At 35.5% G+C, this 17,687-nt stretch overlaps 1 protein-coding gene across 1 annotated transcript in view; it reads left to right on the top strand.

Annotated features, from left to right (window-relative positions):
• Positions 1-2,542: 2,542 nt before the first annotated feature.
• Positions 2,543-17,687, top strand: part of PDE7B (phosphodiesterase 7B) — a 339,241-nt gene continuing 324,096 nt past the window's right edge. Inside the window, exon 1 of the mRNA XM_002817399.4 lies at positions 2,543-2,977. Within this exon, the coding sequence (XP_002817445.1) occupies positions 2,957-2,977 (21 nt within the window). The 5' untranslated portion in view covers positions 2,543-2,956. The remainder of the gene's footprint in view (positions 2,978-17,687) is intronic.

The raw sequence follows: 17,687 nt of genomic DNA on the forward strand, positions 1-17,687 counted from the left end.
ATTGCCTCATTCCTCTCCTTAAAGCCCTGTTTCATGCAGACAGGAGGCCAAAGTCCTTACGACGACCTAGAAAACTCTCCTTGATCTGTCACCTCTGCACCCATTGCCATCTCCTACTACTTACCAGCCAAATACTCCTCTTTTTTAAAATGGTCCGTCTCCCTATGCCTCCCTCATCAACTTCCCCTTTGTGTCCAACATCACTTTTGCAGTGGCACCTTCTCTGCATACTCACTTTAAAATTGCAAGTTTCTATCTGACTAGTGACCCTTCCCTCTCCTGTTTCTTCTTCACAGCAGTATTTCCATCCGATATCCTATATAAATTTTTTATTTGTTATTATGGCTATTCTCCTTTCAGAAGAATCTAACTTTCGTGGGGTCAAAGAATTACGTGTTGGAGGGTGTGTATGTGTATTATATGTTTTCACCGCGTTCTCCCCAGCACCTAGAACAGTGCCTGGTACAGAGTATACAATCAACTATCTGTTGCTGTTCAATGAAGGTCCAGAACTGTTCTTTATTTCACCTCAAAACCAGGCTCTTCTCCCAGGCTTCCCCATGTCAGTAAACGGCAACTCTAGTCCGGTTTGCCCAAGCCAGGAACCTGGAAATTACTCTTGATTCCTCTTTTTCTCACACCTCTCATCTTCAAATACTGCCAATGCTCTCTGCAAATACACAGGCCCCCTTCCAAAATCTGGCCCTCCCACCTTCTCCACTGCTCTCACCCAAGTCCGAGCCATGATGCGCTCTCACTTAGGTTAGCACAGTGGCCTCATTTATTGGTCTCCCTGCTTCTACTCTTGCTCCCCAGGAGTCTATCTTCCACAGAGAAAAGAGAGAAATCTCTTCAGAATTCGTGTCGAATCATAGACATTCCTCAGTTCAAAACACTCTGATAGGTAGGTTTTCACCTTGTAATAAAATCTAAGTCTTGTGCATGGCCTGTAAGACATGTCCTGATCTTGTTCCACACATACCTTCTGAAACTTATTTCTTCCCTTTGCTCATTCTCTTCCAGCCTCTCTATTTCCCTTCCTGTTCCTTGGCTCTGCCAAGCACTCACGTGTTGTGGGGCCTTTCCATGGCTTCCTCTGCATGGAAGGTGGAGGCACACAGTACCTGCTATGTCCCATCATTCAGGCCTCCGCTCCAACTTGCTTTATCAGAGGGCTGCCCTGATCATCTTTCCTAAAATAGCAAACACACACCACACACACACATGCACGTGTACACACACACCTCATTCTCCTTACCTTATTTTGAAGCCCTCATTACCACCTGACATTATACGTTTACTTATTTTTCTTTGACAATTTCCCTGCTTCTCCAAAATGTAGGCTCCATGGGGGAAAAGAACCATCTGTTTTGTTCACTATTGTAGCTTCAACTCCAAAGATAAACCCCAACAACTACAGGGTTGCTTAATCCTAGCACCTAGGCTCTTAGGGAAATATAAATACTTTCTTTCTCAAAGAAACGATATTAGTATTTGAAAAAGGAATGTGGACTTTCTTTAGTGTTGTGCCCACCCCTAAAACATTGTCTGCCTCGGAGCAATGGAGAAATCTGATTGGCCCCTGTGGGTCCCATGCCACCTTGTGGCTCTGTTGTGGGAATGGGGCTAGGGGCAAAGTCCATGCAATCCATAGAAGATAGAGGAAGGAAAGTTCCGCCCCCCCATCCCCCTGCCCCCCCAAAAAACATCTGTTAGCAGAATTTAGGATGGGGATGGGGAAGAGGAGGAGGATGTGGGGGAGGCAGAAACAACAGATGGCAACTATTGAGATTTTTCCAGAGTGGGAAGAGTAACCCAGGGATAAGCTGGGGTCCCTGGTAAAGGAAGTATCCCTAAATAACTGGACCTTCATGCTCTTTGGGAAAGAACAAGCTGAGGCCCCAGGCACACCTGCATGGCATCGCCATAACCTTGCTTCTTGAATGACTCCTGCTGGCATCAGGAGGCATCTCCCTGGCAGGAACAAACCTGAGGCTTCACCATGGAAGCTGGAGGAAACACAGGGACCCATGACACAAACTGACGCAGGAGTTCTATGTTTCATTGCACATCATTTTGTTCACCAGTGCATTTGCATGATTCTGCCTCTATGGCTATCAAGATTAATTAACAACTCATTTTTAGGTAAGAGTAAAAATGAATTAGGTAAAAAAAAAAAAAAAAAGCAACAGCTGCCAAGTGAGTGTGTAGCACATACACTCACAGATGGAAAAAATCTACGTCTTGCTGCTATGATTTAGCTCAGGGTTTTATATTAATTTTTGTTTTGTTTTACTTTTGTTTTTATACACCTCACCACAAGGTATTTTAAATTCTTGAAATGTATTTCCGAATATAGAAAATATTTCTTGGGCTCTCCTGAGAGTGGGGTGCCCAGGCTGACCACAGGCACACACACATTCTTCCCATAGTACAGTACTTTAAAATTAATAGCACATGCAGAGGAAAAACTAAACCCTTTGACGTCACTCTTGAAATGAGGAAACATAAACAGAAAAGGCTCCACTCCAGTAAGCTGCCAGAGTTGAAGCCGATTGGTCTCTGCTTTTCCTTGCCTGTGGCAACTGACAGCACCTCCCAGCCTAGCAGGCCGGCGGCTGCTCACCCAGCCAGTCAGTTGGTCTGGGCACTGCAGCAGGCTCGGCTCTGTCCCAGCACTTGTCTGGGAGAAAAGTGGTGTTACTCACCCAGGGAGAGTCTCTCTTTCTACCTTCCTTCTTTCTCGATCTCCTTGTGTGCTTTTGTGTTTCTTTATTTCTTTTCCCTTTTTTTTCTTTTTTTCTTTTTCTTTTTCTTTTTTTTTTTTTTGTTACTTAATTATATTCCTAATCCTGGATGAAGTTGCTGGATTCTGCAGCACAAGTCTTCATGAACAAGCAGCACCGCTCAGAGATTTCACGGCATTCAAAGGTCACAGAACTGCCACTATGGTTAAATGTCTTGTTTAATGGTTGAGGTATGTACAACAAATTTAAGCAGCAAGCTCAGTTTTCTTGAGAGAATAGAGTCACAGAGAGATGGCAGGATTTTTATTTAAAATGAACCTGTACATATATATATTTTTTGTCTGTGATTGTTACTACAGCAACCAGCTTTTGAATTTCCTTCCTTTTTCTAGGCGAACTGACTAAACATTATCACTTACCCTGAATTAACTGTTTAAGGGCAACAGGGTTTCATTCCAACCAGTGTAATGAGACTCCGGCATTTTCACTGCACTTTGAGCCCACACTGAGGTGGTCTTTAAAAAAAAAAATAAAGAATGCAATATTTTTTTCTCCAACATAAATCTTGGAGTTGGGTAATTTTCATTTTTGGTGGGACAGGATAGGAAAATGCTGGTAGAGGGATTGGTAAGGTTTGTGGAACAGGGAAGAAGGAAATTAGTTTTTTTCTTGAGTTTTTCATGTTGGTTGATAGCAGAATTCAAGATGAAGAAATTAGTGGCAAGAAGAGAAGAAGCTGATAGTGAGACTGAAGGTAGAAAAAAATCAATAGAAGATGTCCAAAAAATGAATTCTTAAGAAAAATCCTTCAGCACCTTGTTGCATTTTTCAAAAAAATGTTTTGGATTCAGAAGTCCAGGAGAGACGCAAATACTAAGTTATATGACCAGAAATTTAGATATTATTATTTACAAAGGAAAGTAAAACTTCTTTATTACCACTGCAAATTTGCTAATTATCTTTTCCTACAATAGTTGAAAATGGAGTCAGATATTCAATTAGGGGCTTCAGTGATTGAGCCTGGGGACTAATTAATCATTTAAAAATTCTGTTCTTCATGTGCTCTAGCCAGAGTGACTATTGCAATGAGAGTAAACCTCTTTGCACCAGAGACCGGCATAGGCATTCATATACAGTAAACACACTAAATGCTGCAGGAAGCTTGGCAATTCAACACAGGGCTAATGTTGTTTTCAATGGCACATTATTATGTGTTAAGGGGGATCCCTGCTAAAAATCATTCCTGTCCAAAAAGTCGGGTTTTTTTACAGCAATTTAAGCAATATGTGGTTACCAGGGATTTCCCTATTACCCTTCTCAAAGTTATGCAATAGCAAATAAGACAGGATTATTTGAAATCATTACCCTGTTCCAAAATTTCTGACCGATTTTCTTAAAGTTTCTGTTCTCAACATTGAGAACCTGAAAGCTTTAAAACTGGGTTATGTTAGCAGTAATATGAAGCACGATTTCAAACATGAGGTGTATTTCAAAGGGTTAAAAAAATTAACTGCATAGGACTGGAATGTACTAAGTTAAGAACTGCAAAAATATTAGCTCTGAAATGCAGAGGATGTGCCGTGAATGGACAATTGCTTTTCTGCAGCGCCTAGTGGGAAAACAAGGACTTTGTGTGTTGCAAACGCATAACTGCAGCTCCTCCATTTCCTCTGCTTTATCTTTTATTACTGGCTGGTGAAACAAAGACGGGTGTCAGTTGTTACGTCTTGATTGACATTTTCTCCAATAAAATGAAGTCACTTTTGTCTCAAGTAGAAGCCCACAGTTAACTAGTTGCAACTCCAAAAACTGTATCTACCTTGTAAGAATTTTTACCTGACACTGTAAGCTGTCTAATTTCAGAATGTATTCACTCTGTTGAACAACATGTGGCAAAATCAGTGGTGACTATATGTCAGCAAATTAGCTGGGAGAATTTTTTTTTTTTGAATTAAGTTATTTAGGGCAAGGGTGGAAAAGTCTAAGATGTGTCAGGGACAGGCATTAATTTAGGGAAAATAATTACCCTAGTGCATCTTTTAATGCCTTACACAGTGTTCACCGCAAAGCTATTCACTGTCAATTCTCCATAAAAACCTAGTTAAAATGTTTGCCTAGAATTTACTACCTTTCATATATTGTAAATTATTTAAATAATTTTGGTCTTTTCATGTGTTTTTGAAAAGCACTTTTGGTGTCAGTCCAGCCTAAAATATTATCTAAAAATCAAGTCAATAATACAGAGAAGGACATTTCAAACACTGACAGTTTATTTTCAGCCAAAGGACATCTTAAATGGAAAAGTAAAATGACCAAGTTTCCTCAAAGTGGGAATGTACCACCTGGGAAATACCTCAGCCTAGTAATTATTCTTCTGAAGTCTAACTTGTTGTTAGCCAGGCCCAAATCACAGGAGGAAGCTGTTTGTTGGCTCACAGAAGATAGTGTTGGAAGGAATTTATTAAGTGGTAAGCTAATCCCAAAGAATACTGAAAGGGCTTTGTTTATATTAAAGAGAAGTGTCGAATTGAAGGATCAGAATAGACTTTGAAACATCTAACTGTAGAAGCTAAGAGGTAGTCTAAGTAGTTGACCTCACATTGTTGGGGTACATAATTGATTGGAAACTCTCTATCTACAGAAATTCTTATCTAAATAATCCACTATCTTATGGATTCAGCTCTGTATCCCCTCAAAAATCTACAGCTAAGTAGGTATCTATGTTCTAGGGGGTACATTTGGCTGAGGAAGAAAGGACTTGGCATTTGGAAATGTCAGGTCTCTCTCACAGCACAAAGACCATCTCTAATCTCTATTGGCACCTCCTCATGGCAGCAGCCCCATTTCCCCTAAGAATGTACTTTTGGGAGCACTTCCATCGTCCACAGGAGAGCAGCCTTGGGATCAGCACCACTGGCTTCTATAAACATCCTCAGTGGCTCTAGGAATCCCCACTTTGACTCATGAGATGGTGCCTACTTTATATATTAGCAGTCTTTAACATGGTTTACATGCAAATTTGAAGAAGGAGAAAAGGGATGTAGAAACCCAAACTGACTGAATACCTATTATGTACCAGGCATTGTTAGAAATTTGAATACAGAGAGTGAAATATGTCAAAGTTCTTATGTGTGGTCAAGGCATTTATACTTTCTACTTTCTCAAGAATCATTTAAGTATCTAAGTGAGTTGATTTGTACTTAGAGAGTGATTTCATGAAGTGCACTAGAAAGGGCGGTGAACAGAGGTAGTGAACCAAGGTGGTTCATTCAGGATCTAATGAGCTGGGTGACTCTGAGCCACTCACTCATTCTTGACCTCAGTTTCCTCAACTGTAAGTGCAACTGTTTGCGCTGGGTTATCTCTAACATCCATTTTAGATCAAAATTTTTATAGTATTCTTATTCTCAACCTAGAATTTTTTAATTCCATTTACATGTAAATGTAGAAGTGTCAAACCTTTATTCCAAAAATCATTACTACATGTTTTCAGGATGTCAAGGGCTGTGCCTGTGAATGAGCAATGATTCCCACATTAGGAAACGTATTCTGGTTGAGTATGAATATTTAAACAAATGACTGGAGTCTGTACAAAGAAATGAAAGAACAAAAGGAGAAGTTTGGGAGGGAGGCAGTGATGGAAAACTGCAGAGGAGGCAGCTCTATGCGATTTGGAATTTAAGAAAAAAATAAATTGTATTTCTATTTAGGTATTTTTGTACGATGATCTATAATGTGATTAAGTACATTGTTATTATTTTGGAAATCATGTATTTGCAGTGGTGTTCTTAAAAATTAGAATGTTAAAGAGAGCCAAAGTTTTCCCAAAGGTTGATTCAGCTGCTGTACAGGTCTGAGTTGGTAAATCAAATCCGTACATTGGCGTCATCTTCATCATTCCTTGAACTTAAAACTGTAAGAGTTATAGAAAGCTGGAGTCTTTAGAGAGCAGCCGAGGTCCCAGCAGGCATTCGATACAAGCCAGCGAGGTTCATAGCTGTGATGGTCTTGAACGCTGGCACAATGTGGTGTCAACAAGGTAGGAAATTACCTCAGTGTCAGGAAAACTCTCATGGTGGCCCAGAACTTCGAGATTACTTGTGGGAGTGAAGACACATTTCTTCAACTCTGGAGCCTCAGTTTCCTCATCTTTAGGACTGTTGGATACCCTTTTTCTTTCCAAATTCTGTGATTTTACCTGACAAAATTAACACTGAATCATTAGCATGTGTTTACCTTTATTTTTCCACCTCTCCCCTTCCTTATTTCCACTACTCTCTGTGTAGTTTGCCTTTACTCAGTTGTCCGCATTTACACAATTTTACCTCCAAGATAATCTCATTGCCAAGGAAAAGCAAAAACAAAACAGGGACTGGGGTTTGGGAATTTCTCCCCCAGAAAGACTATCATTCCCCTGAGACAGTCACCTCTCCCTGCTCCATTTCTCTTGTATCAGGTTGATGTACCCCTCTGTGGCTGTGACACTCCTAGAGAAAGCAAAGAGGCATGCTTTGTGAAAATTGTAGCTAGGAACTTTAATATTACAAGACAAACATCTTTTTTCCTAAATGCCAATCACTGTCCTGGATTTTCTATATTACTTCACTTAATATCTTCTCAACACTAATTCTGATTTCTTTAGAGAATAAATGAAAACCTGTTGATAACTAAGTTGAGGGAAGCTTCAGAAGAAATTTTTGGTGAATTGATTGTCCATTGAGTATCTGCTCTGAGACCTTGCCCTGCTGGTACAGGGTTGCTGCCCTTTACTAGTAATGGGATTTGATGCGGTTCTATCACCTTAATCAAGACATTTCTGGGATTCTGTGTGGCTCAGAGCATTCCAGCTGGTGTCTGCACTGAGTGAGAGTTTACATTTAACACCTCAAGCATGGAGAATAGGTAGCTGCTTTTGTAGTTTTGGATGAACCTAAAAACAACATAACAGAAAACACACAGACATCTATTAAGCAATATATAATTATTGATACTACTGTAAAATATCTCAACGTTTTAAAACCTTAAATCCTTTCATGAATGCTTTATATATTTATGTGTATACGGTATAGAAGTATGAAAATAATAGCCACAGTCAATATACCAGTAAAGAAACTTTGTCATGCATTTAAAGTTCCTTCCTTTCTGCCCTTCCTCACTCCCTCTCTTCCTTTCTTCCCTCCCTCCCGTCCTTCTTTCCTTCTGCCCTCTCTTACTCCTTTTCCTTCCTTCCTCCCTCCCCTTCTCCCTCCTTCCTTCCCTCCCTCCGTCCGTCCATGCTTCCCTCCCTCCCTCCCTCCCTCCCTCCCTCCCTTCCTCCCTTCCTCCCTTCCTTCCTCCCTTCCTTCCTTCCTTCCTTTTCATTCTCCCTCCTTTCCTCTCTCTCTTTCTCTTTCTTTCTTTCTTGAATCTGTTAGGGAAAGAAGGGAAAAATAGATTGGTAATGAGGTTTTGATGAGTTTTCCTTGTGTAAAATTTGGAGTAATACTTACTTTTTTTTTCCTAGTGGTTGGTGAATTCATATAGTTTTTCATTAAATTTCCTGCTCAGATTTTTTTCTTATTAATACCTTCTGTGTTCTACATAGTCATAATTCACACATAAATAGGAAGTATATAAAATATCCTTTCTACAAGGTGAAAATTATTCCCATTGCTTTAGACGTGCTCAAAAAAGGATTCTGTTCAAAAATGACTTTTATACATGACTTAAATATACTTAATCTCTAAGAATCTTCTTTTGCTCTGGCATGGGGGTGGGGTCCAGGACTAGTCTGGTATGAGGAGTATGTTTCCATAGGTCTAGGCACAGACATGGAGAGGCTACCATATGCCTGGATTGGTCAAAATTTGATACCTGAGGGTACCAAACGGTCAATGTTTTACATTCTCTTTGACTCTAGCAAATCTTTGTCTAAGAACATATAGAATTGTTTATTTTTGCATTTTTTGTAACCTAAAAAATATCAGAAACAACTTGAGCCCAATAATAGGTGAATTATTGAGAAATTATTGTAAAATCATGCAATAGACACCATATAGTCATTTAAAAGAATGAAGTACCTCTACATGCAAAAATCTGGAATGATTTTTCAGATGTATTAAGTGGAGGGGGGGAAGCTACATTAACAGTTGTATAAATACACAGACACATTCATATATACTTATTAAAAATTTCTGGAAATTCAAATTAAAAACTTAACAAACAATGCCTTGGAGAACTTGGAGTATGGGATAGGAACAAGGCTTGCTTTTCTTGTATATACCTTAGAATTGTTCAACTTTCCCCTCTATAAATGCATTATATTTATAATGGGAAAAAGTTACTGACATTTATTTATTGTGTGATATTTTAAAATGACCAGAAAAATCTGAAGGTAAAAGAAGAAAGAGTTCTATTTTATTTTATGTTTTTCATTTTATTTAATTGAATTACTATTTTTTGGTTTGTTTTTGAGACAGAGTCCTGCTCTGTTGCCCAGGGTGTAGTGAAGTGGCACGATCTTGGCTCACTGCAACCTCCACCTCCCAGAGTCAAGCGATTCTCCTGCCTCACCCTCCCAAGTAGCTGAGACTACAGGCATGCACCACCATACCTGGCTAATTTTTGTATTTTTAGTAGAGATGGGATTTCACCATGTTGGCCAGGCTGGTCTCAAACTCCTGACCTCAAGTGATCCACCCGCCTTGGCCTCCCAAAGTGCTGGTATTGCAGGTGTAAGTCACCACGTCCAGCCTGAGTTCTGTTTTGCTTTAAAATTTCTTCATTAATTTCTTTCTTTGACCCTTACTAAATTTCTCCCATGTACCTTTGACATGGCTAGGGAGCAGAGAATTCCCTGGAAGTAAGAATCCTGGAAGACAGAAGATAGGGAGCCCGTCACTCTTGTTTGAGTAACTTTGGGCCAATCAGCCCTCTGGGCACCAGCTTTCTCATGTATAAAATGAGGGCCTTGGTCAAGCCCAAAGTTCCTTCGATCTGGATATGAGAAAATTTGGCCTGTTACATGCCCAATTACTTGAGATCTTTCTCCATAAACAATAAACATATTTTACCATACATATTTTACTGATTTGAACATCTTGACTAAATTTTGTTTTAGAATTGATCAGTTCAGTTTAATTTTTCACATTAACTATACATGCAAAATTTGTATTTATTCAAATCGTGTTTAAGGAAATCACACATCATAGACTTTTAAAGGAAAATTATACTATATAATATCAGTTATTCATAAAACAGTAGAAAACATTATATTAAGATGTACAGCTTGTGCAGTTATGCAAGCAAGTAATGCTTCTTCTGTTTGGATATGATTTATACATTTCTTGGTTTTCCAGGAGAGAAAAAAAAAAAAGACCTTCATTTCCCCTTCTCATTATGCCACTTGCCAGCTGGGTCTAGTCAGATGAAAGAACTCAGTCATTCACAAAAGTGTAGAAAGCATTCTTGTAAAAGGAGATGCTGCAGTAATACAGAGGTCTAAAGAATGCCTTGATTTAGAAAAGGTCATTAAATCTAAGAAAAAAGTTATTTTCTATGTGATAGAAATATAGTGTGTTTCCATGTTCTTAAGATGAGTGTTCATGCTTTTCCAATTAAATAAAAGCCTAATTTCAATTGGGTTTTTAGCTTCATTTGGAAAAATGTAGGTATTGCTCATTTTCCATATTTAGTAGTTTTTATTTTCTGTTTTTCTAGATATTCATTATTGTGTTTGGAGTAAAAAATAATCTTTAAGTTAAAATAATACAAAAGGAATAAACATAAAACAGGAATTTGTGTGATAGCAGTTTGGAATGACAAAAACTAACATTCTAAACTTTTCCCTATAAATCTCTTTTAATTATTAAAAATCACTAAGTATTAGAAATATAGTTCAATAGCTTATAAATAAAATAATTGAGAAATATTGTCCTCTTTTTCATTGAATATGTTGCCCCAAGTGCCCATGTGTGGGTGCATGAGAGAGGCCCTTCTTAAACTTGACAAGATGCATATAAAAGCTTTGAATGTAGTAGTAATACAAAAAAAAATCAAAACATTGAGTTGGAGAACATAGCCTATTTAAAATATCTTGTCTCCTTTAATGTAAATCTTTAGAAACCACATAATCAAATACATCTATTGGATTAAATGGCAATAATGAGTAATAATTTAAAATTCAATTTGCTTATTTTGTGTGAAAAGAGAAAAGGAAAAGCAGGAAAAATAAATGAGGATTCAATTTTTTTCAAGGAGCATTGAACTTATAACTTAAACCCCTGAGTTCAAGTTCCAGATGCTAAGAATGATACTGTTGGCAAGTTATTTAACATTTTTAGATTTCAGGTGTCTAAAATGTAAATTTAAACCTTTAGGTTCCAAAATTTCTGGCTTTCCTATGTAAGTAGTTACTCAGTTCATAATACAAATGTCCTGTAACTTTCTAGAACATTCCTGTTAGATGGAGATTTGTTATGCCCACTTTAAGGGCAAGGAAATTGAGACTCAGATAAATTGCAGCTAATAGTTGAAATTCAACTGCTTTTTGCTGACAGTTTTTAATTGTTTTTATATGCTTAAAATCCATCCTCAATCATTCTAAGAATGAGTTAGGAAAATTTTTAAAATACAAAAAACATAAAAATATCTGTTTTGAAAATGTTAATCTACCCACTATATTTTTATACAAAAGTTCAAATATATAGAAAAACAGCATTATTTCATTTTAAATGAATTTAAATGGATTAAATGGATTAATCTGATACTTTAAACTTCAGAAATTTTGCTCTGAGAGACAGTAGAGTGCATTGATCAACAGTGCATAATTTGGCGACATTCAGTATGGTTCATTTATTAGCTCTGTGACCGTGAAGAAGTTACTTAATCTCTCTAGGCCTCGCTCTGCTTATTTGTTAGATTCAGGTGTTTCTAATATCTGCTTCTTGAGAGAATTCTTGAGAGAATGGAATGACTTTTTATTTGTAAAATGCTTAGAACACAGTATGGAAGAGTAAAATTTGATGTTAGCGTACCAACTGGTATTATTTGCTTTCAAGTTTTAGAAATTATTTCATGGAATTATTTTGTTTACAGTGTTGTTGGTGCTTTAAACATTTAAGAGAAATCTTGTTTTAAATTTTTTTTTACTTTCTGAATTAAACTATAGCACACATAACAGAAAATTATCTAACATATAATTATGCACCATTGAACCCCTACATAGAAGTCAAGAGAGTCAAGAAATAGAACATTATTACATGTTTGGCACCTGAGGAAATCCATCATGCCTCTTCCATTCTTTCATGCAGCGTTATATCTGAAGACTAGATAGGTTGTCATTGTATTTTGTTCATTTTCATTGTTGCATGATGTTTAATTATCTGAATACACAGTATTTACCATTCTACTGTAGAAAACATTTTAATTGTATCCAGTTTTTAACATTATGAATAATGCTGGCCTAAGTATTCACAGGCCTGTCTTTTGGTGCACATGTACAGGTATATCTGTTGAGGTTATATCTAGGAATAAAGTTGCTGGGCCACAGGGAAAGTTTATGTCCAAATTTAGTAAAAAATTCAAAATTGCTCAAAGTGGTTAAAATAATTTACACCCCCACCGACAATACATGTTCAGTTATTCTACTTCCTCACTGGTAACTTATCTTGGTTTTAATTTTCACTTCCCTGATTACTAATGGTCTGAGCACCTTTTCACATGTATATTGGCCATGTAAATATCTTTTTTGTCAAGTCTCTGATCAAGTTATTTTGTATATTTATAGGATATTATATATACATATATATATAATATACATATTTGATACCTTTGATTGTTTTATATATATTACAAACATTTTTTCCATTGGTAAAATCTCATGTTTTATTCTTCTCGATTGTTTTTAACATTTTTGATTCTTTACATTTTCATAACAATTTTAGAATTAACTTAAGATTCTTCCCTAAAACAAAACACTGTTGGGATATAGATCAATTTGAGAAGACTGGCAGCTTTTCTGAGTCTTCCAATTCATAAACATAATGTATCCTTCTATTGATTTAGGTGTTTGTTAATTTCTGTCAGTAGTATCTTCTGGCTAGCTTTTGGTCATTTTACATATTCCTTGCTAGACATACTACTGGGCACTTAGTATTTTGATGGTATTCCAACTGGCATCTCTTCAATTTCTATTTTTAACTTTTTCTTACTGATACATAGAAAAACAATCAACTTCTGTATATCAATTAATTATCAGCAACCTTGCAAAACTCACAAATTCTAATACGTTATCTATGGATTATTTTGCTTTTCCATAGAGGTAATCAGAGCATCCAAGAATACTGGTGGTCACCGATTTTCCTTTTTAATACTGATAACTTTGTTTTATTGTACTGGATAGGATTTTCAGTATATTGTTGAAGGGGTAATCGTGGCAATATTATCTTGTTTCCAGTCTCAGAAAGAAAGCTTTCAACATTCTACCACTGTTTGATATTTTCTATAACATTTGAAAGTTTCCTTTTATTCCTAGTTTGCTAAGCATTTCTTATTAAATGTTCTTTAAAATACTTTTCGTGTGACTTTTCCCTTTTATTCTGTTTATAGGTGATTGATTTTATAATTTCAAAACAAACTGAAATCCTAGAATAAATCTAACTTGGTCATGTTATGTTATGCTCATTTTCAATATCACTCATTACTCTGCTTCTGAATTGCTAATAATTTTTAGGATTTTGAAACTATGTTGATGAAAACCATTAACCTAAAATTATCCTTTTTGGTTATGGCCTTATCAAGGTTCCATTGACTTTATTAAATTAGTTAGGAAATATTACCCTAGTAAAAATGTTCTGGGAGAGTTTTGTAAGTTTATATTTTTTTTTCCTCAAATATTTGATAGAAATTGCACATAAGTCCATCTGGGTCTGAAATATTTTGTGGGCAAGTTTTTAGTTACAGTTTTAATTCCATTTATTTTTATAGGCTATTCAGATTTTCTATTTTCATTGTCAGTTTTAGTAATTTCTCATGGATTTGATGTTGTTGTTGATTATTTTTCAGTGTTTCTTCTTTTTGAATATATACATTTAAAGATGCAAATTTATTTTTCACAGTTTCAGCTGTCTCCCCTAGGTTTTAAAATTTAGTGTTTCTATTAGCAGTTAATTCAAGACAATTTCAATTATAATTTGTTTTTCACCTGTGAATTATTTAGAAGTATATTTATTAATTTGCAAACAAATTGGGATGTCCTAGTTCTCTTTTTGTCTTTGTTTCCTAGTATAATTCTACTGTGCTTACAAGTCATACCATTAATATCTTTGAATTTTTTGAAACTTGAATGTATAGCCGAATATGTAGTCAGCTTTTCTAAACGTATTACATGTGCTTGAAATAAATGTATTCTGCAATTGTTAGGTATAGTGCTCTATAGATGTCAATTAGAAGATTTATTCATCATATCATTGAAATCTTTTGTATCTTTATTGATTTTCTTTGCTTCTATTACTGAAAGAGGTATATTAAAAAACTTCCTCATGATTGAGAATTATTTTCCTTTATTTTGCCATCTTTTGCTTATATATTATATTGAACAACGTAAAATTGCCATTTTTTTTAGATCAAGGTTGAATATCAGCAATTTTATAAAATTTAAACTAGTATTTTGATACTGTGCTGTTATATGCTGCCTTCACAGTAGGGGCAATACTTTGTTCTTGGGGAGCCAAAAACCCTTAGACATCATAATGGTTTGTGACCTAAAAAGGTTCAGCACATAAACAGATATTCAGTCAAGTTGGCATTAAAATTTCTTTGACTGGGGGGAGTGTGATTAGGGAAAGAAATATCTAAAATGGCTCCATAAGGAAGCAGGATGATAATGGAAAAAAGGTTGAGAATTCCTGATAAACAATTTTAGAACTGTTGTAACTTCCTGGCGAATTGAAATTTTACCATAGTAAAACATCTCTTCCATTTTTTTTTTTTTTTTTTGGCCTTCAATTCTCCTTGGGCTGATACTAAAATCTGTAAAACTAGCTTTCCATTGCTTAGTGGTTGCATGCCTTATCATTTTTTATTCTTTTAGTTTTAAATTTTATATGTGTTTATGTTTTAGGTGTGTCTCTTTACAAGCAGCAAACAAGTAAATTTTCTTTTATCATTCAGTCTGACTATATTTGCCTTTTTAGTGAATATTTAATCCTTTTATAATTAATGGAAGCAGTGATATATTTGGGTTCAAATATGCTGACTTACTATGTACAATTTATTTATTCTTCTTGTTGTATATTTCTTTTTCTCTCCTCACTTTCCTAATTATGAATTAAGTATCTTTGTAATTGCACTGCCCCCTTTCCATTAGCTTTAGCTTATTATTTTTACATTATTTTACATTGTTTTACTGGTGACTATTGTGGTTACAGGATGCATCTATGACCTAATACAAGCACAATGCATATTAGTACTTTTATTGCTTTGTGGCAAATTTGAGAACTTTGGAATGCCTTAGCTACTTTTGTATCCCTCCTAAATTATATGCTATTGTTAGATATTTAACTTTATATAATGTAAATCTTTGAATAATTATATATTATTATGGTTTCTTACAATTACACATCTTCTTCATTCTTTCCTGCATCTCTGAGGTCACATATAGGATTTCCTTTAGTGCAGTGATGATTTTGTTTAGATTTTGGTTTTGTATGAAATGGCTTTATTTTACCTTTATTTCTGATGTGTACTTTCGCTGGTAATAAAATTATAGATTGTTAATACCCCTTCTCCTTACTTTAAAATATTATTGTATTGTCTTATCACTTTTATTGCTTCTGTTGATGAGTCAGAAAATAGTCTTTTAAAAGCAATCTGTCCTTTTCCTCTGTTTGTAGCACTATTTTCATGTTCGATTGGTTGTTTTGCCATGATTACTTAGGTATGGTTTTCTCTGCATTTATCCCAATTAGGGCTTGTATGGTTTCTTAAATGTGTGTCTTGATATTGTTTAACAATTTTGGAAAATTTTCATTAATTATCTCTTTCAATATTGTTTCTGCCCCATTCTCTCTAGCCTTTCTTTTATTATTATTATTATTATACTTTAAGTTCTAGGGTACATGTGCATAACGTGCAGGTTTGTTACATATGTATACATGTGCCATGTTGGTGTGCTGCACCCATTAACTTGTCATTTACATTGGGTATATCTCCTAATGCTATCCCTTCCCCCTCCCCCCACCCCACAACAGGCCCTGGTGTGAGATGTCCCCGCTCCTGTGTCCAAGTGTTCTCATTGTTCAATTCCCACCTGTGAGTGAGAACATGAGACGTTTGGTTTTTTGTCCTTGCAATAGTCCAACAATGATAGACTGGATTAAGAAAATGTGGCACATATACACCATGGAATACTATGCAACCATAAAAAATGATCAGTTCATGTCCTTTGTAGGTACATGGATGAAGCTGGAAACCATCATTCTCTAGCCTTTCTTAATGGGACTCCAGTTACATCTATGTTCGAGTTCTGATTGTTCCTACTCCCATTACTTACCTTCAATCTCTTTGTTCTTCATTTCGAAGATTTTCTTTAGACCAATATTTTTATTTCCCTAAGCCTTTCTTCATCTGTATCTAATCTGTCATTTATCAAAACAATTTCTTAAGTTATGGTATTTTTTGGTTTTAAAATTTTTAGAGATTTTTGGTCATTTCTAGCTTTATGTCAAAATTCTCAATCTTGCCTCTCATATCCTTAAACATATTCTGCAAATCATTATGAAACTTTTGTTGCTTTTATTTTGATCTCTTGAGTGTTTATAGCTATTGTCTGCTGCTGCTGCTGGTTGAATCATATACCTGGTTATTTTTGATGAAGCACTAGGCATTGTGTGTGTGTGTGTGTGTGTGTGTGTGTCTAGAGAGAGAGACAGAGACAGAGAAATTACTTGAGGCCTAGTGTGATGTTATCTGTCTCTAGATAGGATCTACATTTGCTTCAGCAGTTACCAATGGTAATAACAAACTTGTCTTAATCCGATTTCACATTGAATTAATATATATGAGGTGATTGAACCAGTGGTTGGCACTTAGTAAGAAGTCTGCAGCTATTCATTTTTATTTATTATTGTTTTCTTTAAAAGATATGCAAAGAGAGTAAGGGTAGTGAGGAGTAGTGAGTAGTGCATAGTAAGGAAAACACATATAGTATTAAAAGACTCCAATACGGACTAGAAGTAAATATTCAAAAATTTGTATTACTTTGTTGTATTTTATCTTGTATTTGAAACAAATTATATCTTATTTTATTTTCAATTTAGCAGATTTATTTTAATCATTAACTTTAAAAAACAAAAGTAGAACACACATTAGAAAATTCCAACTGTTCAGAAGGGCATAAAATGAAAAGTAAAAATCTTCCTCTTCCTCTCACCACCACCATTCACCTCAGTCTCTATCTAAAATTGTTTAGAATTTTTTAATATATTCATAAAAATGCATGTTTTATTTGTACCCCTATCTACTTGTACTCACCTACCCTTTTGTACAATTAAGAAATAAATGTTAAAATGAGAAGTATTTATCAAAATCATAAACTAAGAAAATAATAGTATGTTCACCTCCCATATTTCATTGTGGCCATTATAATATTAGGCAAACATTTCTTTACAAAAGCATTACAATCTCATCAGAGTAATAACGTTAGTTTGTAATTGTTACTTGCCAGTAGTACTTTAACAAACTATCATTCTGAGGTTGCTAATAGGCTAGGGAGATCTTAGGTCAAAGAACTACTTGTTACAGATTCTGCCTTTCATCAGTACCTCACATTTTCCATCAACTATATTTGGCAAACTACGTTATTGAGCTCCTGATTTATGGCTTTCATGCATAGAAGTTAGTGTTTTCTTGTATAGTCGCTGATATAAATTAGCTAAAATTAGCTCATAGCAACTTTCTTCA

The sequence above is a fragment of the Pongo abelii genome, chromosome 5 (genome assembly GCF_028885655.2).
Source record: "Pongo abelii isolate AG06213 chromosome 5, NHGRI_mPonAbe1-v2.0_pri, whole genome shotgun sequence".
Classification (NCBI taxonomy): Eukaryota; Metazoa; Chordata; class Mammalia; order Primates; family Hominidae; genus Pongo; species Pongo abelii.